This window comes from Salmo salar, chromosome 09 (genome assembly GCF_965601325.2).
Source record: "Salmo salar chromosome 09, fSalSal1, whole genome shotgun sequence".
Lineage (NCBI taxonomy): Eukaryota > Metazoa > Chordata > Actinopteri > Salmoniformes > Salmonidae > Salmo > Salmo salar.
Window position 1 is genome coordinate 46276773 of NC_138299.1, and position 24211 is coordinate 46300983.

Below are 24211 nucleotides of genomic sequence, written 5' to 3' on the forward strand. Positions count from 1 at the left end.
AGGAGATGGGGGAGTGTGGGCGAGAGGGGGTTAGTGAGGGGAGGAGATGGGGAGAGAGGGTGTTATTGAGAACCTGCCTAGGGTAGCAAAATTCTTGTAACTTCCCTAAAAGTCCCAGATTTACAGAAATTCGCTTTGGAGAATTGTGGAATTACTGCTTATTCTCACTTTATTTCCATGAATCTTCCAAGCAGGTTTTCAGGACAACCAGCTAAATTTATAAACATTTTTCAATCCTATTCTTGCCATAACTGTCATCAAATCAAACCAAGCAATTTGTATAGCACATTTAAGGCATAAATGCAAAGCAATGTGTTTCACAGGAAAAAATATACATAAAAAAACTTTGAAATGAAAAACTTAAATATTTACTACACAACAAACAAAGAGGATAAAAACAACAGAATAACAAATAAAACCTGAAAGATTAAAAAAGCGAAATAAAAAAAGGTGTGTTTTATGATCTTTTTTTAGGTTCTCTGGTAGGCTATTCCAGAGGCTGGGGGCATAGTAACTAAAGGCTGCCTCTCCATGCCTCTTGGTTCTAGGCTTTGGGATAGTTAAAAGGGCAGAGGACCTGAGGGACCTACTGGGTACATAACTTAAAAGCATGTCTGACATGTATTGGGGTGCAAAATTGGGGATTTTAAAACCAATAGAAGAATCTTAAAATTAATTCTAAATCCCACAAGCAGCCAGGGCAGAGACTTTAAAACCAGTGTAATGTGTTCTCTCCGTCTGATCATGGTCAGTACTCGTGCTGCAGCATTCTGTATGTTTTGCAGTTGACCAATGGCTTTCTTGGGTAGACCAGACAGGAGAGCATTACAGTAGTCAAGCCTGCTTGTAATAAAAGCGTGGATGAGTCTCTCTGTATCAGCCTGAGATAGAAAGGGCCATAACTTTGGCAGTGTTCCTCAGCTGGTAGAAAGCTATTTGGTCACATTCTTAATGTGTGATTTGTCATGATTTAGCATGGGGAAGTTGTAAACCATCCCAGTTGTCACGACTTCCGCCAAAGTTGGTCCCTCTCCTTGTTCGGGCGGCGTTCGGCGGTCGACGTCATCAGTCTTCTAGCCATCGTTGATCCACCTTTCATTTTCCATTGGTTTTGTCTTTGTTTTCTACACACCTGGTTTTCCTTCCCCAATTACATATTCATGTATTTAACCCTCTGTTTCCCCCATGTATTTTGTGCGTGATTGTTTTTATGTTCATGTCGGTTCATGATGGCTGGTTTGTTGACGGGTGTTGTTTTCAACCATGTGTAATATTTACCGTTTGTATTTGGTCTAGTGTATTTGTTACCTTTATGAGTAAAGTGCGTTGTTCACTCATCTCTGCTCTCCTGCGCCTGACTTCATGCACCAGCTACACCCACCTTCTGACTCAAGTATTTAAATCACTAATACAGTCTAATACTAACTAATAACCTCTGGTGATACAGAAATATAAAGTTGTGTATTGTTTGCTTAGCAGTGAAAATCAATGCCCGTGCTTTCTGATAACACTGCCAAAGGGTAACGCATATAATCTGAACAGTACCGGACCCCAAATCGAACATTGGGGACCGCCACGTGATATCTATTTTCACTGAGTTATGTTCACCAACGTTGACAGAAAACTCTCAACCAGTTAAATAGGTTCTAAACCAATTTAGAACTGGAATGGAGAGGCCAAACCACCTCTCCAGTCGGTCCAGAAAAACGTCATAGTAAACAGTGTCAAATGCAGCACTTAAATCCAAGAGTACACGGACAGAGAGCTGCTTGGCATCTGTGTTGGCTCTAAGATCATTTACCACTTTAACTAAGGCTGTCTGTGCTGTGGTGGGCACGGAAAACAAGATTATATTTTTTGGGGGAGGAAGTAATTTACTGGGTAAATGACCATCCAATAAATTACTGGGAGTTTATATATGGAGTGTGCAACTGTCTTTATTTTTTATAGTTGATAGTTTTTTCGCCGTTAGTCAGCACCTCCACACAAAATAGTTTTTCTGGGTGTGCGCCAGCTCATGTTTTTTTATTCTTGGAGTCTTTGTCAACAATATTAAAATCGCCCAACACAATGATCTGATCACAGTTCTCAAGGACAATAGACAATAGTTAAGAGAAACCAGTAAAGAAAGTGGGGCAGTGCTTTGGTGGGCTATACAGGGTTATGGCCAGAACTGGTGGTTGACATTTAAACAGTACAGCATGATGCTCAAAAGACCCAAAGTTGCAAAATGAAATGTCCTTACAGCTGAGAGCATTAGTAAAAACAGAGGCTGTCCCCCCACCCTTTTCCCCTTTTCTGAAAGAGTATGAAAAGCTGTAGTCTGTGGGGGGAGGCTTCAATAAGAGCAGAATTACAGTCTGAAGACAGCCATGTTTCTGTGAGAGACATGTACCAGTGATTGCTCTAACATTTAAAAGCAACATATTCAATGACTGTGGGCCACTCTGCCCCTGGGGCATCTGCCTCGAGGTAACCAATGGATTATTAACAACCAAATTATTAACATCACAACCACATTCTCTGACAGTCTCCAATCTATCAGAATGGTAGGATATGACAGTTTGTATAAACTCACTAGAATGCAGAGTTAGAGGAACATAAATTGGGTTACTCACAATAACCATAGTGCCAATTTCTACGGGAGTTGATATACATTCCAAGTCCTCTGTTGCTTATTCGGACAGGAAGGACTGGAGCCCTACTAGACCCTGCACCCACAGCAAAAAAACGTATCATAAAAGGAGACAGTCGGCTGAAATGTTCCGAACCCTTTCGATAGCACGGGAGGGGCCCACAGATAATTATTATCTTCCCTGTGCTAGTGAGGGTGTTTAAAAAGAAATTGTAGTCCTCCCTCAGTTCCACAGATGACAATAGACCTTGATCGGTCCACAGTTCTCAAGGACAATAGACAATAGTTAAGAGAAACCAGTAAAGAAAGTGGGGCAGTGCTTTGGTGGGCTATACAGGGTTATGGCCAGAACTGGTGGTTGACATTTAAACAGTACAGCATGATGCTCAAAAGACCCAAAGTTGCAAAATGAAATGTCCTTACAGCTGAGAGCATTAGTAAAAACAGAGGCTGTCCCCCCACCCTTTTCCCCTTTTCTGAAAGAGTATGAAAAGCTGTAGTCTGTGGGGGGAGGCTTCAATAAGAGCAGAATTACAGTCTGAAGACAGCCATGTTTCTGTGAGAGACATGTACCAGTGATTGCTCTAACATTTAAAAGCAACATATTCAATGACTGTGGGCCACTCTGCCCCTGGGGCATCTGCCTCGAGGTAACCAATGGATTATTAACAACCAAATTATTAACATCACAACCACATTCTCTGACAGTCTCCAATCTATCAGAATGGTAGGATATGACAGTTTGTATAAACTCACTAGAATGCAGAGTTAGAGGAACATAAATTGGGTTACTCACAATAACCATAGTGCCAATTTCTACGGGAGTTGATATACATTCCAAGTCCTCTGTTGCTTATTCGGACAGGAAGGACTGGAGCCCTACTAGACCCTGCACCCACAGCAAAAAAACGTATCATAAAAGGAGACAGTCGGCTGAAATGTTCCGAACCCTTTCGATAGCACGGGAGGGGCCCACAGATAATTATTATCTTCCCTGTGCTAGTGAGGGTGTTTAAAAATAAATTGTAGTCCTCCCTCAGTTCCACAGATGACAATAGACCTTGATCGGTCCACAGACCGTAGACAGGCCAAAATCTCTGACCATCAACCTGTTGACAATGATGGTGCTTGTAATGGAATCTGATGAGGAAGGAAGAAGGTGAGTGGGGATCGAGACTTTGACTCAGGCCTGACTCTTTGCACCAGCAGCAGCGGATGGTGTCAGAAATCCCCGGAATGTTGGAAGATGGACCGAGACCCTTCTGCCTTGAGTCAGAGACCTGCTGAACTGTGGTGGCTAGACTGCCTCCCCAATCTCCTACGCTTTCGATTGTCCAGTCTCCCACGGGCTGCAGAGCTGTCCTTAACATCTGTCTGTTGGATTGGGACAAATCAATGCCGCCCCGACTCATCGACACCATTGCTATAGGAGGCATTTATAACTGAGAAATGGTTTGCCTGGGCTACATTATTATACTTTTATTTCAACAAAGAACACAGACTGAGACCAAGGTCTCTTTTACAGCTGGACCCTGCGTATACATGTTTACACATACAGTTTAGGTACAATGATAAAAAAATTATACAAGACAAACAAAACGATCACAGATAACACAAAAAAAATACAGCAGCAGATTTTTACATTTACACATAGGTTATTAACAGCACAATAACTTGCATTACCTGTCACGCCCTGACCATAGAGAGCCCTTGTTTCTCTATGGTGTAGTAGGTCAGGGCGTGACTGGGGCGTATTCTAGGTTATTATTTCTATGTGGGGTTCTAGTTTATTATTTCTATGTTGGTGATTTGTATGATTCCCAATTAGAGGCAGCTGGGAATCGTTGTCTCTAATTGGGGATCATATTTAGGTAGCATTCAGTCTGGAACCTCCTGAGACGGTCCCCAGTCCAGAACCTCCTGAGACGGTCCACAGTCCGGAACCTCCTGAGACGGTCCACGGTCCGGAACCTCCTACGACGGTCCACGTCCGGAACCTCCTGCGACAGTCAACGGTTTGGAGCTTCTAGACATGGCGTCCAGTCCCGCTCTATGGCGGGAGCCTTCCTCAGCGCCGGTGCCCAGTCCAGGCACGGCGTCCAGTCCAGCTCCAAGGCCGGAGCCCTCCTCTACGCCGGTGTCCAGTCCAAACACGGCGTCCAGTCCTGCTCCATGGCTGGAGTCTTCTTCTGCGCCGGTGCTCAGTCCAGATACGGCGTCCAGTCCCGCTCCATGGCAGGAGCCTTCCTCTGCACCGATGTCCAGGCCAGGGCTGGTGGATCCGCGAGCTGAGCGGGTTCTTCATCCCGCACCAGAGCTGCCACTGACACTAATCACCCCCCTACCCTCCCCATTTGGTTTCAGGTTTTGCGGTCGGAGTCCGCACCTTTGGGGGGGGGGGGGGGGGGGGGGGTACTGTCACGCCCTGACCATAGAGAGCCCTTGTTTCTCTATGGTGTAGTAGGTCAGGGCATGACTGGGGGGTATTCTAGTTTAATATTTCTATGTTGGTGATTTGTATGATTCCCAATTAGAGGCAGCTGGGAATCGTTGTCTCTAATTGGGGATCATATTTACAGTAGGTAGCATTTTTCCCACCTGTGTTTGTGGGATATTGTTTTGTGTTTGTGCACCACTTAGTCACGTTTCGTTGTTTCTTTATTTGTTTTGTTCAAAGTTTCACTATAATAAATCATGTGGAACTCAACATCCGCTGCGCCTTGGTCCAATCATTACGATGACTGTGACATTACCCGAAACAGTTACAAGCAATATAAAAATCCTCCAATAAATGTTTAAAATGGGCAAGGTGGACAAGAGTCTCAAGTTTAAGTTTAGTCTGCAGGCTATTCCATAGGCAAGGAGCTTAACAGGAAAAGGCAGCCATACCCAACTCTGTGGAAATCGCTTGGGCCTCAAGTGTAATCCATGCTTGAGACCTGGTTTTAGGAATTATAATTCTAATGTTGATGACTGATGATAAATAAGAAGGTAGCTTATTCAGAAGTGCTTTATTGACAAACACGAGAGCATGTTGTTCTCGTCTCACGGGCAGCGAAGTCCAACCCACATTTTGATATAAAACACAGTGATGAGTTCTGTAGCTAGCACCAGTAATAAAGTGCGCAATGATAAGTAGCATCCAGAGATTTAAGTGTGGATGCTGTAGCATGCATGCTTTTTGAATCTATTAAAAATCATAAAATGTGTTTTCTTTGCATTTATAGCAAGTTCAGCTGTATAAAAGACCCTTGTAATATCTTAAACAGGTGGGCTAGCACTGCTTGCGTTAGCCTGCTCAATTTTCACGACGGCTAGCAGCTAACTGCTACTTAACAGGAATCCGGATCACAAATTTGCAGTCCCAGCCGTAAAGGCTAACCGCATTGAGGAATCCGTAGCAGTAAAAACTTTAGCTACGATGAAAAAACTATTAAATGAAAACGATTTCATGAAAACCACAAATTGAGATTAGACAGTAAGTACACTGTTCTGTTGCTCACTCTGATGACATCTTGGTCAGTTCTCTGGACCTCCAACGCCCACATCTGGTCTCTCATTTAAGGATTCACCAGACCCAACCCTGCTTGGCTTCTGAGGCTTCACCAGACTGAAACCCTGCTTAGCTTCTGAGGCTTCACCAGACTGAAAGCCTGCTTAGCTTCTGAGGCTTCACCAGACTGAAACCCTGCTTAGCTTCTGAGGCTTCACCAGACTGAAACCCTGCTTAGCTTCTGAGGCTTCACCAGACTCAACCCTGCTTGGCTTCTGAGGCTTCACCAGACTCAACCCTGCTTGGCTTCTGAGGCTTCACCAGACTGAAACCCTGCTTGGCTTCTGAGGCTTCACCAGACTGAAACCCTGCTTAGCTTCTGAGGCTTCAACAGACCCAACCCTGCTTAGCTTCAGATGCGAACGAGCAGTGGGGTTTAGGGTGCTATGGCTGCTGGCTGCTACCAGGGCTGACATGGTAATAGTGTTTAATAGTGTTCATTTCCCTGCTATGGTCTGCCCTGCCCTCTCCCTGTGACAGGCTGATGTCTGCGTGTGTGTGTGTGTGTGTGTGTGTGTGTGTGTGTGTGTGTGTGTGTGTGTGTGTGTGTGTGTGTGTGTGTGTGTGTGTGTGTGTGTGTGTGTGTGTGTGTGTGTGTGTGTGTGTGTGTGTGTGTGTGTTAGCGTTGGCACAAACCCAGCCCCACCGTCAGACCAGCTCTGCTGCAGTTTTGGCACTGCAGCTTGTGGGAGTTCCCTTCAGTGACAGAGCGTGCTCACACACACACACACACACACACACACACACACACACACACACACACACACACACACACACACACACACACACACACACACACACACACACACACACACACACACACACACACACACACACACACAGAGAGAGGCAACATGAGCCGATGTTGATAGCCAGGAATCAGCCCACGCTGTAGACATAGACAGTTTCTAGTGTGATCAGGTGCCTTCGCATCCCATCAGTATCTATGGAAACATCACATCTACATGTGTGTGTGTTCCTGGATACTTTCCCTGAGATGTGATGGTATAGTGTAAAGGCCAGCGGTGGGCAACTCTAATGCTCTGTATTCATGAAATGTATAAAAGTCAGATTTTGTGATCAGAAGATTAAAACAGTAGAGAATCAGGGAACAGGAAGTGTCAACTGTCAATGTATGAGAGGGCCTGTCGAGACTTCACCACCCAGGTTAACGGTTCATACTTCTCTTAGGCCTCGTTCACATATTTGTTTACATTTAAGTTAATTAGCAGACATTCTTATGCAGAGTGACTTAGAGGAGCAATTAGGGTTATGTGCCTTACTCAAGGGCATATCGACAGACTTTTCAACGAGTCGTTTCTCTCCCACTCAGTCCCCCTCTCTTTCCCTCTCTCTTCTCTCGTTCTTGGCAGGCCTCCTTCCCTCACACGCGATGCCCTTTGATGTGTCAGACACTGTGTATGTGCATGTGTGACAGGTTATATTGTAGAAAGGGTTTGGGGTGTGAGAGGATAATTGTATGTTTGTATTGAAGTCTGAGTGTTTTCTGATTGTTACCAGCGTGCCTGGGCGCATAGCTTAACACAGCCTCCTTCTCCACCCCTTTGTCAATCCGTCAGTAAATCACAAATAGGAGAAAGTGTCACCGGACAGAGAGAGAGACTTGACTCTCGAAGTTTTTTATTGAGCCATCTTCACTAACACCACAGTCCCCCTGTAAACCCATAAAAAGAGAAAGGGAAAGAGGGAAAAACGGAAGTGGAAAAGGAGGGAAGGAAGGAAAGCGGGAAGATAGGAGGGAAAGAGGGAAGATAGGAAGGAAGGAAGAAGGAAGGAAGAAGGAAGGAGGTAAAGAGAGAAGGAGGGATAGAAGGAAAGAGGGAAGGAAGGAAGGAGGTAAAGAGAGAAGGAGGGATAGAAGGAAAGCGGGAAAGAGGGAAGGAAGGAAGGAAGTAGGGAATGTGAGAAAGAGGAAAGGAAGGAGGGAAAGATGGAAGGAAGGAAAAAGGAAGGAAGGCGGGAAAGAAGGAAGGAGGGATGAGGGAAGGAAGGAGAGGGGAAGAGGGAAGGAAGGATGGAAGGAGGGAAGGAAGAGGGTAAGATGGAAAGAAGGAAGTAAGGAGGGAGAGGGAAGGAGGGAAAGAGGGAAAGAGGGAAAGAAGTAAGGAGGGAGAGGTAAGGAGGGAAAGAGGGAAAGAGGGAAAGAAGTAAGGAGGGAGAGGTAAGGAGGGAAAGAGGGAAAGAGGGAAAGAAGTAAGGAGGGAGAGGTAAGGAGGGAAAGAGGAGTAGTAAGGTAAAGGATACATCCTGGAGAGAGGAAGAGTAGCAGTATATTCCTCCTGATGAGTCATAGAGTGCTACGGTATGTGTGGTCTGTTGCTACGGTATGTGTGGTCTGTTGCTACTGTATGTGGGGTCTGTTGCTACTGTATGTGGGGTCTGTTGCTACGGTATGTGGGGTCTGTTGCTACGGTATGTGGGGTCTGTTGCTATGGTATGTGTGGTCTGTTGCTACGGTATGTGTGGTCTGTTGCTATGGTATGTGTGGTCTGTTGCTACGGTATGTGTGGTCTGTTGCTACGGTATGTGTGGTCTGTTGCAACGGTATGTGTGGTCTGTTGCTACGGTATGTGTGGTCTGTTGCTACGGTATGTGTGGTCTGTTGCTACGGTATGTGTGGTCTGTTGCTACGGTATGTGTGGTCTGTTGCTACGGTATGTGTGGTCTGTTGCTATACGGTATGTGGGGTCTGTTGCTACGGTATGTGTGGTCTGTTGCTACGGTATGTGTGGTCTGTTGCTACTGTATGTGGGGTCTGTTGCTATGGTATGTGTGGTCTGTTGCTACGGTATGTGTGGTCTGTTGCTACGGTATGTGTGTTCTGTTGCTACGGTATGTGTGGTCTGTTGCTACTGTATGTGGGGTCTGTTGCTATGGTATGTGTGGTCTGTTGCTACGGTATGTGTGGTCTGTTGCTACGGTATGTGTGTTCTGTTGCTACGGTATGTGTGGTCTGTTGCTACGGTATGTGGGGTCTGTTGCTACTGTATGTGTGGTCTGTTTCTACGGTATGTGTGGTCTGTTGCTACGGTATGTGTGGTCTTTTGCTACGGTATGTGTGGTCTGTTGCTACGGTATGTGTGGTCTGTTGCTATACGGTATGTGTGGTCTGTTGCTACTGTATGTGTGGTCTGTTGCTACTGTATGTGGGGTCTGTTGCTACGGTATGTGTGGTCTGTTGCTATACGGTATGTGGGGTCTGTTGCTATACGGTATGTGGGGTCTGTTGCTACGGTATGTGTGGTCTGTTGCTATACGGTATGTGGGGTCTGTTGCTACGGTATGTGTGGTCTGTTGCTATACGGTATGTGGGGTCTGTTGCTACGGTATGTGTGGTCTGTTGCTATACAGTATGTGGGGTCTGTTGCTACGGTATGTGTGGTCTGTTGCTACGGTATGTGTGGTCTGTTGCTATACGGTATGTGTGGTCTGTTGCTATACGGTATGTGGGGTCTGTTGCTACGGTATGTGGGGTCTGTTGCTACGGTATGTGTGGTCTGTTGCTACGGTATGTGTGGTCTGTTGCTATACGGTATGTGGGGTCTGTTGCTACAGTATGTGTGGTCTGTTGCTATACGGTATGTGTGGTCTGTTGCTATACGGTATGTGGGGTCTGTTGCTACAGTATGTGTGGTCTGTTGCTATACGGTATGTGTGGTCTGTTGCTATACGGTATGTGGGGTCTGTTGCTACAGTATGTGTGGTCTGTTGCTATACGGTATGTGGGGTCTGTTGCTACGGTATGTGTGGTCTGTTGCTACGGTATGTGTGGTCTGTTGCTATACGGTATGTGTGGTCTGTTGCTATACGGTATGTGGGGTCTGTTGCTACAGTATGTGTGGTCTGTTGCTATACGGTATGTGGGGTCTAGGGCATTGGGCGTTGGGTCACCACGAACCAGAACAGCTTCAATGCACCTTGGAATAGATTCTACAAGTGTCTGGGATTGTATTGGAGGGAGTCTTCCAACGAGATATTCCATAATTTGGTGGTGTGTTGATGGAGGTGAAAAACCCTGGCTAAGGCACCGCTGAGGAATCGTCCATGGGCGTTCAATTGGGTTGAGATCTCGTGACTGAGACGACCATGGCAATATGGTGTACATCGTTTTCATGCTCATCTAACCATTCAGTGACCGCTCGTGCCCTGTGGATGGGAGCATTGTTATCCTATGGGGGGCTTAGCCATGGTAGCCAAAATAATGGTAAAAATGTTGGCCTGCCCAGCGTTTTTATACATGACTCTAAGCATGCTGGGATGTTCATTGTTTAATTAACCCAGGAACTACACCTGTGTGAAAGCACCTGCTTTCAGTATACTTTGTGTCCCTCATATACGCAAGTGTTTCCTTGATTTTGGCAGTTACCTGTAGGGAATAGTGTCCCATTTGGGACTCAGCCTTTCTCACTCACTCTCATTATCGCTCATAATTTCTCATTATCTCTCATTATATTTCATCTATCACTCTCTCATCATCTCTTATTATATTTAATCTATCATTATCTCTCATCATATTTAATCTATCATTATCTCTCATCATATTTAATCTCTCATTATCTCAAATCATCTCTCATTATATTTCATCTATCACTCTCTCATCATCTCTCATTTTATATATAATCTATCCTTATCTCTCATCATCTCTCATCATATTTAATCTGTCATTATCTCTCATCCTCTCTCATTATATTTCATCTCTCATTATATTTCATCTATCATTATCTCTCTTTATATTTCATCTATCATTATCTCTCATCATCTCTCATTATATTTCATCATTATCTCTCATTATATTTCATCATTATCTCTCATATTTCATATTTCATCTCTCATTATATTTCATCTATCATTATCTCTCATATTTAATCTCTCATCTCTCATTATATTTCATCATTATCTCTCATTATATTTCATCATTATCTCTCATTATATTTTATCTCTCATTATATTTCATCTATCATCTCTCATTATATTTCATCTATCATGATCTCTTACCACCTCTCCTTACCTCTATCTCCCATTATCTCTCATTACCTCTCATCACCACCTCTCATTACCTCTATCTCCCATTATCTCTCATTGTCTCTCAGTACCTCTCATCCCCCATTACCTCATATTACCTCCCATTCAATCTCCCTACTCAGGTGAGAAAGCTCTGAATGGAGACAATCAGCATGCAGGATTAAGAGGAATCAGGGATCTGTTGCAACACACGTGTACATGCGCACACACACAGACAAACACACACACAGGCGCCAGACACAGAAAGAAAACGCACACACACACACACACACACACACACACACACACACACACACACACACACACACACACACACACACACACACACACACACACACACACACACACACACACACACACACACACACACACACACACACACACACAGATGCACACACACAGATGCACACGCACGCACGCAATCAGAAACACACACAAACTCAGACACAAACTTAGAAAACAGAGAAATGTGAAAATTTGAAGCTGAAACTAGAACAGAACAGAGAACTGTGTGTGATACTGCTGTTCAGGATCTGATCTCATTTCACATCTCTAATATTCAACTGTAACCAACACACACACACACTCACAGAAACACATGATAGAAATTCCTGAAGGTACACGTGAGAAAGAGAGGAGTGAAATTTCCGTCTTATGAAACTCTGCGTGTCTGTGTGTGTGTGTGCGTGTTTGCATGTGTGTGTATGCGTGTTTCATTGCTGAGTGTAGTATTGTCCAGATTTAATATCTTTCTCCATGTTTTATGGGGGGGTCTCACCTTGTCGTCAACTAACAGTCAACCAGAATAAACCTTCTGGTCAAATAACAGTCAACTAGAATAAACCTTCTGGTCAACTAACAGTCAACTAGAATACACCTTCTGGTTAACTAACAGTCAACTACAATAAACCTTCTGGTCAACTAACAGTCAACTAGAATAAACCTTCTGGTCAACTAACAGTCAACTACAATAAACCTTCTGGTCAACTAACAGTCAACTAGAATAAACCTTCTGGTTAACTAACAGTCAACTAACAGTCAACTAGAATAAACCTTCTGGTTAACTAACAGTCAGCAAGAATAAGCCTTCTGGTTAACTAACAGTCAGCAAGAATTAACCTTCTGGTTAACTAACAGTCAGCAAGAATAAACCTTCTGGTTAACTAACAGTCAACTAGAATAAACCTTCTGGTTAACTAACAGTCAGCAAGAATAAACCTTCTGGTTAACTAACAGTCAACTAGAATAAACCTTCTGGTTAACTAACAGTCAGCAAGAATAAACCTTCTGGTTAACTAACAGTCAGCTAGAATAAACCTTCTGGTTAACTAACAGTCAACCAGAATAAACCTTGGGGTCACGTCTCTCTTCTCAGACCCAGGTAAACAGGCAGGAAAGAACAGTAATCCTTTGTTTGAGCAACTTCCCTGTCTGCCTTGTATAGCAGTCTGCCAATACTAACATTACTGGTGGTTGTAATCTGTCTGTCTGTCTGTGTGTGTGTGTGTGTGTGTGTGTGTGTGTGTGTGTGTGTGTGTGTGTGTGTGTGTGTGTGTGTGTGTGTGTGTGAGTGTGGTTTCAATTTGATGAGTTTCTGTGACAACATCACACTGAGAAAGGGTCCCACTAACCCCCATCCCCACACACACCTCTCGAAGTACGAGTCTCAACATATATTGCACGTGAATATATTTCACTAAAATGTTCATTATGTCAAGCTACTTAATGTTATTTACCAAACACAATAATATATACAGTACCAGTCAAATGTTTAGACATAGCTACTCATTCAATGGTTTTTCTTTAATAGTGAAGACATCAAAACTATGAAATAATACATATGGAATCATGTAGTAACCAAAAAAGTGTAAAACAAATCAAATATATTTTAGATTTTAGATTCTTCAAAGTAGCCACCCTTTGCCTTGATAACAGCTGTGCACACTCTTTGCATTCTCTCAACCAGATTCACGTGGAATACTTTCCAACAGTCTTGAAGGAGCTCTCACATATGCTGAGCACTTGTTGGCTGCTTTTCCTTCACTCTGCGGTCCAACTCACCCCAAACCATCTCAGTTGGGTTGAGGTCGGGTGATTGTGGAGGGCAGGTCATTTGATACCGCACTCCATCACTCTCCTTCTTGGTTAACCTGTTGGGGATAGGGGGCAGTATTTGCACGGCCGGATAAAAAACGTACCCGATTTAATCTGGTTACTACTCCTGCCCAGTAACTAGAATATACATATAATTATTGGCTTTGGATAGAAAACACCCTAAAGTTTCTAAAACGGTTTGAATGGTGTCTGTGAGTATAACAGAACTCATATGGCAGGCAAAAACCTGAGAAGATTCCTTACAGGAAGTGGCCTGTCTGAACCATTCATTGAGCTTCTTGCCTCTGTTTATTGAAGACTGAGGATCTTTGCTGTAACGTGACACTTCCTACGGCTCCCATAGGCTCTCAGAAGGCGGGAAAAGGCTGAATGATGTAATTCCAACACCAGGCTGAAACACATTAGCGCTTTTGGCAAGTGCTCTATCAGAGGACAATGGGCTTAGGCGCGTGCACGAGTCGACCCCATGTTTTTATTTTCGTTCGTCTCTGAACCTAAACAGAGATTCCCGGTCGGAATATTATCGCTTTTTTTACGAGAAAAATGCCATAAAAATTGATTTTAAACAGCGGTTGACATGCTTCGAAGTACGGTAATGGAATATTTCAATTTTTTTTGTCACGAAATGCGTCGTGCGCGTAACCCTTATTTACCCTTTCGGATAGTGTCTTGAACGCACGAACAAAACGCCGCTATTTGGATATAACTATGGATTATTTGGGACCAAACCAACATTTGTTATTGAAGTAGAAGTCCTGGGAGTGCATTCTGACGAAGAACACCAAAGGTAATAACATTTTTCTTATAGTAAATCTGACTTTGGTGAGTGCTAAACTTGCTGGGTGTCTAAATAGCTAGCCCTGTGATGCCGGGCTATCTACTCAGAATATTGCAAAATGTGCTTTCACCGAAAAGCTATTTTTAAATCGGACATATCGAGTGCATAGAGGAGTTCTGTATCTATAATTCTTAAAATAATTGTTATGCTTTTTGTGAACGTTTATCGTGAGTAATTTAGTAAATTGTTTAGTAAATTCAGCGGAAGTTTGCGGGGGGTATGCTAGTTCTGAACGTCACATGGATATGTAAAAAGCTGGTTTTTGATATAAATATGAACTTGATTGAACAAAACATGCATGTATTGTATAACATAATGTCCTAGGTGTGTCATCTGATGAAGATCATCAAAGGTTAGTGCTGCATTTAGCTGTGGTTTGGGTTTATGTGACATTATATGCTAGCTTGAAAAATGGGTGTCTGATTATTTCTGGCTGGGTACTCTGCTGACATAATCTAATGTTTTGTTTTCGTTGTAAAGCCTTTTTGAAATCGGACAGTGTGGTTAGATTAACGAGAGTCTTGTCTTTAAAATGGTGTAAAATAGTCATATGTTTGAGAAATTGAAGTAATAGCATTTCTAAGGTATTTGAATAACGCGCCACAGGATTCCACTGGCTGTTACGTAGGAGGGACGATTTCGTCCCGCCGACCCTAGAGAGGTTAAATAGCCCTTACACAGCCTGGAGGTGTGTTTTGGGCCATTGTCCTGTTGAAAAACAAATGATAGTCCCACTAAGTGCAAACCAGATGGGATGGCATGTCGCTGCAGAATGCTGTGGTAGCCATGCTGGTTAAGTGTGCCTTGAATTCTAAGTGTGCCTCCTTAGGCATAGTGGGAACTACAAATGCGGAGATCATCCGTTCACCTACTCTGCATCTCACAAAGACACGGCAGTTGGAACCAAAAATCTCAAATTTTTACTCATCAGAGCAAAGGACAGATTTCCAACAGTCTAACGTCCATTGCTTGTGTTTCTTGGCCCAAGCAAGTCTCTTCTTCTTATTGGTGTCCTATAGTTGTGGTTTCTTTGCAGAAACTCGACCATGAAGGTCTGATTCATGCAGTCTCATCTAAACAGCTGATGGTGTGATGTGTCTGTATCTTGAACTCTGTGAAGAATTTATTTGGGCTGCAATTTCCGAGGCTGGTAACTCCAATGTACGTATCCTCTGCAGCAGAGGTAACTCTGGGTCTTCCTTTCCTGTGGCGGTCCTCATGAGAGCCAGTTTCTTCTTGAAATGTTCCTGGATTGACTGACCTTCATGTCTTAAAGTAATGATAGACTATCGTTTCTCTTTGCTTATTCTGTTCTTGCCATAATATGGATTTGGCCTTTTACCAAATAGGGCTACCTTGTGTCACAACACAACTGATTGGCTCAAACGCATTAAGAATGAAATACATATCACAAATGAACGTATAACAAAGACAACCTCAACCGTCCCGTGGACGGGTCACCGATCCAGAAGAAGATTTATTAATTGAAATTCATTCCAGGTGACTACCTTATGAAGCAGCCAACAAGTGCTCAGCATATGTGGGAACTCCTCCTAGACTGTTGGAAAAGTATTCCAGGTGAAGCTGGTTGAGAGAATGCCAAGAATGTGCAAAGCTGTCATCAAGGCAAAGGGTGGCTACTTTGAAGAATCTCATATCTAAATATATATTTTGATTTGTTGAACACTTTTTTTTTGTTACTACATGATTCCATATGTGTTATTTCATAGTTTTGATGTCTTCACTATTATTGTTCAATGAAAAAAATAGCAAAAAATAGCAAAAAACCCTTGAATGAGTAGGCGTGTCAAAACTTTTGACTGGCACTGTATATATACTTACATTTACATTTACATTTAAGTCATTTAGCAGACGCTCTTATCCAGAGCGACTTACAAATTGGTGGATTCACTTTATGATATTTAGTATTTACAATATTTACATAGTACACACTAGAAGGTAACTATTCACACAATGTGCAAAAAAAGACAATTGGTTGAATATATAAATATATATGTATATATGACGTGACACATTCATGTTTAGACAGTTGGATTCTCCATCAAGGTGTGAGCTGTGGTGGCCATGAACGTTCGCTTCTTTAGGTTTATTTCAGAGACTAAGATGCAAACTGAGATGAGTCCCAAATTACACCCTTTTCTCTAGCAAGTGATCTACTTTGCACCAGAGCCACATGCAGTAGGTTTAGCCAGTAGTAGAGAATAGACCGTGAATTCAGATTGGTCCTCATTGGGGTTGCAAAATTCCTGTAACTGATTGGAAGAATCGCAGATTTCCTGCTTGATTCCAACAATCTTCCAACCAGGATTTCTGGAAAACTAAGGGAATTTGGGGAAAATTACCAGAATTTTTCAACACTAGTCTTCATGCAGTGTCCGTAATGTCCAAAATGTCAGAGTTTACTTTCTGCAGTAGGGCAGAGTATACCTGCTGAGGTAGCATGAGAGTCCTGTTGCAGACCACCAGGCTACCAGTGAGTCATTCCATCAGGGTTTAAATTATCACCAGGCGATCAATCAGTTATTTCATTAGGGATTAGATTATCACCAGGCGATCAATCAGCCATTTCATTAGGGATTCGATTAGTTCCCTTTTGTGGAATGTAGCTGAAGAGAAGATCAAGACTACTGTCTATTTTTCAGTCTGAAGCCACTGCCACTGCCCACAACACACAACCACCACAGCTCAGAGACCACCGTGCAATCTCCAACCATAGTCCAAAAAGCAAAATGATTAAAAACTCTAATTAAAACGTGAAGGCATGTCGATGACCACTGAAGCAGTTCCAGAGAGTGGCATGTCGTATGAAATATATAATCCAAGTGTCGTAAACTAGTATCCAAACTAGTATCCACGTGTTGTGTCGTCATGGTTTTTGGCAGTAGAACTATGAGGAGGTCTTTTCTTCTGTCCAACAAGTCTCTTCATTTGCACCATTTAGAATGTAGAGTAGAGTATTGTGTGTGCTCTCTGCAAACAGTGGCAGTCTGTGGTGCGAACATAACCAACAATCTCAATTCCCTGTTGCTTTTCAAGGCACTTCTCTCTTTCATGGGCTCTGTGGAGAGAGATAAAGAGAGAGAGAGAGATTTAGTGAACTTTGTACTTGGCTGCATGTTGAATTCCTTCCAAGATAAGGTGGTCTGAGAGTGGTATTAATAACACATAGAGAGACGTGACAGACTAATGATATATCTGAGAAAGAGAGAGAGTGAGAAAGAAAGTGAAGAGACAGATAGAGAAAGTGGAGAGACAGAGAGAGAAGCCCTGTTTCACATCAGTCATATCTACAATAGATAAACACATCATTCTGTTTTGTCCACCTTAATGTCTTTCTGATATTCTCCTGATAATTACCACAATGTTAAATCAACGGCTGCAGTCTGACACTGGAATTTAAGTGGAAAGGGGGGAGAGAGGGAGAGAGAGGGGGGAAGAGGGGGAGAGGGTGAGATTCATTATATACTCTCTATCGCTCTAACACTGGGAGAGAAAGAGGGGATAGAGACACAGAGAAAGGGAAGGAGGGGGAGAGAGAGAAAAAAACAGAGAGAGAAATGTAGATGATCTTCCATAGTCTTACCAGGGTATTCTACCTCTCTGTACACCTCTGACTGCCTGCCAGTCTTGTGAGAAGACGGGCACACCTTTTATAGTCTGAAAAACAACACAACAGGTCAGTCTAAAAACAACACAACAGGTCAGTCTATAAACAACACAACAGGTCAGTCTAAAAACAACACAACAAGTCGGTCTAAAAACAACACAACAGGTCAGTCTAAAAACAACACAACAGGTCGGTCTAAAAACAACACAACAGGTCGGTCTAAAAACAACACAACAGGTCGGTCTAAAAACAACACAACAGGTCAGTCTAAAAAACAACACAACAGGTCAGTCTAAAAAACAACACAACAGGTCAGTCTAAAAATAACACAACAGGTCGGTCTAAAAACAACACAACAGGTCAGTTTAAAAAACAACACAACAGGTCAGTCTAAAAACAACACAACAGGTCAGTCTAAAAACAACACAACAGGTCAGTCTAAAAACAACACAACAGGTCAGTCTAAAAACAACACAACAGGTCAGTCTAAAAACAGTCTAAAAACAACATAACAGGTCAGTCTAAAAACAACACAACAGGTCAGTCTAAAAACAGTCTAAAAACAACACAACAGGTCAGTCTAAAAACAACACAACAGGTCGGTCTAAAAACAACACAACAGGTCAGTCTAAAAAACAACACAACAGGCCGGTCGAAAAACAGTCTAAAAACAATATAACAGGTCAGTCTAAAAACAACACAACAGGTCAGTCTAAAAACAACACAACAGGTCGGTCTAAAAACAACACAACAGGTCAGTCTAAAAAACAACACAACAGGTCGGTCTAAAAACAACACAACAGGTCAGTCTAAAAACAACACAACAGGTCAGTCTAAAAACAACACAACAGGTCGGTCTAAAAACAACACAACAGGTCAGTCTAAAAACAATACAACAGGTCAGTCTAAAAACAACACAACAGGTCAGTCTAAAAACACTCTAAAAACAACACAACAGGTCAGTCTAAAAACAACACAACAGGTCGGTCTAAAAACACTCTAAAAACAACACAACAGGTCAGTCTAAAAACAACACAACAGGTCAGTCTAACAACAACACAACAGGTCAGTCTAAAAACAGTCTAAAAACAACAGAACGGGTCAGTCTAAAAACAACACAACAGGTCAGTCTAAAAACAGTCTAAAAACAAAACAACAGGTCAGTCTAAAAACAACACAACAGGTCAGTCTAAAAACAACATAACAGGTCGGTCTGAAAACAACACAACAGGTCAGTCTAAAAACAACACAACAGGTCAGTCTAAAAACACTCTAAAAACAACACAACAGGTCAGTCTATAAACAACACAACAGGTCTGTCTAAAAACAACACAACAGGTCGGTCTAAAAACAACACAACAGGTCAGTCTAAAAACAACACAACAGGTCGGTCTAAAAACAACACAACAGGTCGGTCTAAAAACAACACAACAGGTCAGTCTAAAAAACAACACAACAGGTCGGTCTAAAAACAACACAACAGGTCAGTCTAAAAACAACACAACAGGTCAGTCTAAAAACAACACAACAGGTCGGTCTAAAAACAACACAACAGGTCAGTCTAAAAACAACACAACAAGTCGGTCTAAAAACAACACAACAGGTCAGTCTAAAAACAACACAACAGGTCGGTCTAAAAACAACACAAGATGTCGGTCTAAAAACAACACAACAGGTCAGTCTAAAAAACAACACAACAGGACAGTCTAAAAAACAACACAACAGGTCAGTCTAAAAATAACACAACAGGTCGGTCTAAAAACAACACAACAGGTCAGTTTAAAAAACAACACAACAGGTCAGTCTAAAAACAACACAACAGGTCAGTCTAAAAACAACACAACAGGTCAGTCTAAAAACAACACAACAGGTCAGTCTAAAAACAACACAACAGGTCAGTCTAAAAACAGTCTAAAAACAACATAACAGGTCAGTCTAAAAACAACACAACAGGTCAGTCTAAAAACAGTCTAAAAACAACACAACAGGTCAGTCTAAAAACAACACAACAGGTCGGTCTAAAAACAACACAACAGGTCAGTCTAAAAAACAACACAACAGGCCGGTCTAAAAACAGTCTAAAAACAATATAACAGGTCAGTCTAAAAACAACACAACAGGTCAGTCTAAAAACAGTCTAAAAACAACACAACAGGTCAGTCTAAAAACAACACAACAGGTCGGTCTAAAAACAACACAACAGGTCAGTCTAAAAAACAACACAACAGGTCGGTCTAAAAACAACACAACAGGTCAGTCTAAAAAACAACACAACAGGTCAGTCTAAAAACAACACAACAGGTCAGTCTAAAAACAACACAACAGGTCAGTCTAAAAACAGTCTAAAAACAACACAACAGGTCAGTCTAAAAACAACACAACAGGTCAGTCTAAAAACAACACAACAGGTCAGTCTAAAAACAGTCTAAAAACAACACAACGGGTCAGTCTAAAAACAACACAACAGGTCAGTCTAAAAACAGTCTAAAAACAAAACAACAGGTCAGTCTAAAAACAACACAACAGGTCGGTCTAAAAACAACACAACAGGTCAGTCTAAAAACAATACAACAGGTCAGTCTAAAAACAACACAACAGGTCAGTCTAAAAACACTCTAAAAACAACACAACAGGTCAGTCTAAAAACAACACAACAGGTCGGTCTAAAAACACTCTAAAAACAACACAACAGGTCAGTCTAAAAACAACACAACAGGTCAGTCTAACAACAACACAACAGGTCAGTCTAAAAACAGTCTAAAAACAACACAACGGGTCAGTCTAAAAACAACACAACAGGTCAGTCTAAAAACAGTCTAAAAACAAAACAACAGGTCAGTCTAAAAACAACACAACAGGTCAGTCTAAAAACAACACAACAGGTCGGTCTAAAAACAACACAACAGGTCAGTCTAAAAACAACACAACAGGTCAGTCTAAAAACAACACAACAGGTCAGTCTAAAAAACAACACAACAGGTCAGTCTAAAAATAACACAACAGGTCGGTCTAAAAACAACACAACAGGTCAGTTTAAAAAACAACACAACAGGTCAGTCTAAAAACAACACAACAGGTCAGTCTAAAAACAACACAACAGGTCAGTCTAAAAACAACACAACAGGTCAGTCTAAAAACAGTCTAAAAACAATATAACAGGTCAGTCTAAAAACAACACAACAGGTCAGTCTAAAAACAGTCTAAAAACAACACAACAGGTCAGTCTAAAAACAACACAACAGGTCGGTCTAAAAACAACACAACAGGTCAGTCTAAAAAACAACACAACAGGCCGGTCTAAAAACAGTCTAAAAACAATATAACAGGTCAGTCTAAAAACAACACAACAGGTCAGTCTAAAAACAGTCTAAAAACAACACAACAGGTCAGTCTAAAAACAACACAACAGGTCGGTCTAAAAACAACACAACAGGTCAGTCTAAAAAACAACACAACAGGTCGGTCTAAAAACAACACAACAGGTCAGTCTAAAAAACAACACAACAGGTCAGTCTAAAACAACACAACAAGTCAGTCTAAAAACAACACAACAGGTCAGTCTAAAAACAGTCTAAAAACAACACAACAGGTCAGTCTAAAAACAACACAACAGGTCAGTCTAAAAACAACACAACAGGTCAGTCTAAAAACAGTCTAAAAACAACACAACGGGTCAGTCTAAAAACAACACAACAGGTCAGTCTAAAAACAGTCTAAAAACAAAACAACAGGTCAGTCTAAAAACAACACAACAGGTCAATCTAAAACAACACAACAGGTCGGTCTAAAAACAACACAACAGGTCAGTCTAAAAACAATACAACAGGTCAGTCTAAAAACAACACAACAGGTCAGTCTAAAAACACTCTAAAAACAACACAACAGGTCAGTCTAAAAACAACACAACAGGTCGGTCTAAAAACACTCTAAAAACAACACAACAGGTCGGTCTAAAAACAACACAACAGGTCAGTCTAACAACAACACAACAGGTCAGTCTAAAAACAGTCTAAAAACAACACAACGGGTCAGTCTAAAAACAACACAACAGGTCAGTCTAAAAACAGTCTAAAAACAAAACAACAGGTCAGTCTAAAAAAAACACAACAGGTCAGTCTAAAAACAACACAACAGGTCGGTCTAAAAACAACACAACAGGTCAGTCTAAAAACAATACAACAGGTCAGTCTAAAAACAACACAACAGGTCAGTCTAAAAAACAACACAACAGGTCGGTCTAAAAACAACACAACAGGTCAGTCTAAAAACAACACAACAGGTCAGTCTAAAAACAACACAACAGGTCGGTCTAAAAACAACACAACGGGTCAGTCTAAAAACAATACAACAGGTCAGTCTAAAAACAACACAACAGGTCAGTCTAAAAACACTCTAAAAACAACACAACAGGTCAGTCTAAAAACAACACAACAGGTCAGTCTAACAACAACACAACAGGTCAGTCTAAAAACAGTCTAAAAACAACACAACGGGTCAGTCTAAAAACAACACAACAGGTCAGTCTAAAAACAGTCTAAAAACAAAACAACAGGTCAGTCTAAAAACAACACAACAGCTCAGTCTAAAAACAACACAACAGGTCGGTCTAAAAACAACACAACAGGTCAGTCTAAAAACAATACAACAGGTCAGTCTAAAAACAACACAACAGGTCAGTCTAAAAACACTCTAAAAACAACACAACAGGTCAGGCTATAAACAACACAACAGGTCAGTCTAAAAACAACACAACAGGTCGGTCTAAAAACAACACAACAGGTCAGTCTAAAAACAACACAACAGGTCGGTCTAAAAACAACACAACAGGTCGGTCTAAAAACAACACAACAGGTCAGTCTAAAAAACAACACAACAGGTCGGTCTAAAAACAACACAACAGGTCAGTCTAAAAACAACACAACAGGTCAGTCTAAAAACAACACAACAGGTCGGTCTAAAAACAACACAACAGGTCAGTCTAAAAACAACACAACAAGTCGGTCTAAAAACAACACAACAGGTCAGTCTAAAAACAACACAACAGGTCGGTCTAAAAACAACACAACAGGTCGGTCTAAAAACAACACAACAGGTCAGTCTAAAAAACAACACAACAGGTCAGTCTAAAAAACAACACAACAGGTCAGTCTAAAAATAACACAACAGGTCGGTCTAAAAACAACACAACAGGTCAGTTTAAAAAACAACACAACAGGTCAGTTTAAAAAACAACACAACAGGTCAGTCTAAAAACAACACAACAGGTCAGTCTAAAAACAACACAACAGGTCAGTCTAAAAACAACACAACAGGTCAGTCTAAAAACAACACAACAGGTCAGTCTAAAAACAGTCTAAAAACAACATAACATGTCAGTCTAAAAACAACACAACAGGTCAGTCTAAAAACATTCTAAAAACAACACAACAGGTCAGTCTAAAAACAACACAACAGGTCGGTCTAAAAACAACACAACAGGTCAGTCTAAAAAACAACACAACAGGCCGGTCTAAAAACAGTCTAAAAACAATATAACAGGTCAGTCTAAAAACAACACAACAGGTCAGTCTAAAAACAGTCTAAAAACAACACAACAGGTCAGTCTAAAAACAACACAACAGGTCAGTCTAAAAAACAACACAACAGGTCGGTCTAAAAACAACACAACAGGTCAGTTTAAAAAACAACACAACAGGTCAGTCTAAAAACAACACAACAGGTCAGTCTAAAAACAACACAACAGGTCAGTCTAAAAAACAACACAACAGGTCGGTCTAAAAACAACACAACAGGTCAGTTTAAAAAACAACACAACAGGTCAGTCTAAAAACAACACAACAGGTCAGTCTAAAAACAACACAACAGGTCAGTCTAAAAACAGTCTAAAAACAACACAACAGGTCAGTCTAAAAACAACACAACAGGTCAGTCTAAAAACAACACAACAGGTCAGTCTAAAAACAGTCTAAAAACAACACAACGGGTCAGTCTAAAAACAACACAACAGGTCAGTCTAAAAACAGTCTAAAAACAAAACAACAGGTCAGTCTAAAAACAACACAACAGGTCGGTCTAAAAACAACACAACAGGTCGGTCTAAAAACAACACAACAGGTCAGTCTAAAAACAACACAACAGGTCGGTCTAAAAACAACACAACAGGTCGGTCTAAAAACAACACAACAGGTCAGTCTAAAAAACAACACAACAGGTCGGTCTAAAAACAACACAACAGGTCAGTCTAAAAACAACACAACAGGTCAGTCTAAAAACAACACAACAGGTCGGTCTAAAAACAACACAACAGGTCAGTCTAAAAACAACACAACAAGTCGGTCTAAAAACAACACAACAGGTCAGTCTAAAAACAACACAACAGGTCGGTCTAAAAACAACACA

The 24211-nt window shown here is 41.6% G+C and overlaps 1 protein-coding gene across 1 annotated transcript in view; it reads right to left on the reverse strand.

Moving 5' to 3' along the window:
* Positions 1-12903: 12903 nt before the first annotated feature.
* Positions 12904-24211, reverse strand: part of LOC106592118 (ALK and LTK ligand 2b) — a 32439-nt gene continuing 21131 nt past the window's right edge. Inside the window, exons 5-6 of the mRNA XM_045723703.2 lie at positions 17789-17862; positions 12904-17263 (exon numbers count right to left, since the gene is read on the reverse strand). Of these exons, the coding sequence (XP_045579659.1) occupies positions 17798-17862 (65 nt within the window). The 3' untranslated portion in view covers positions 12904-17263; positions 17789-17797. The remainder of the gene's footprint in view (positions 17264-17788; positions 17863-24211) is intronic.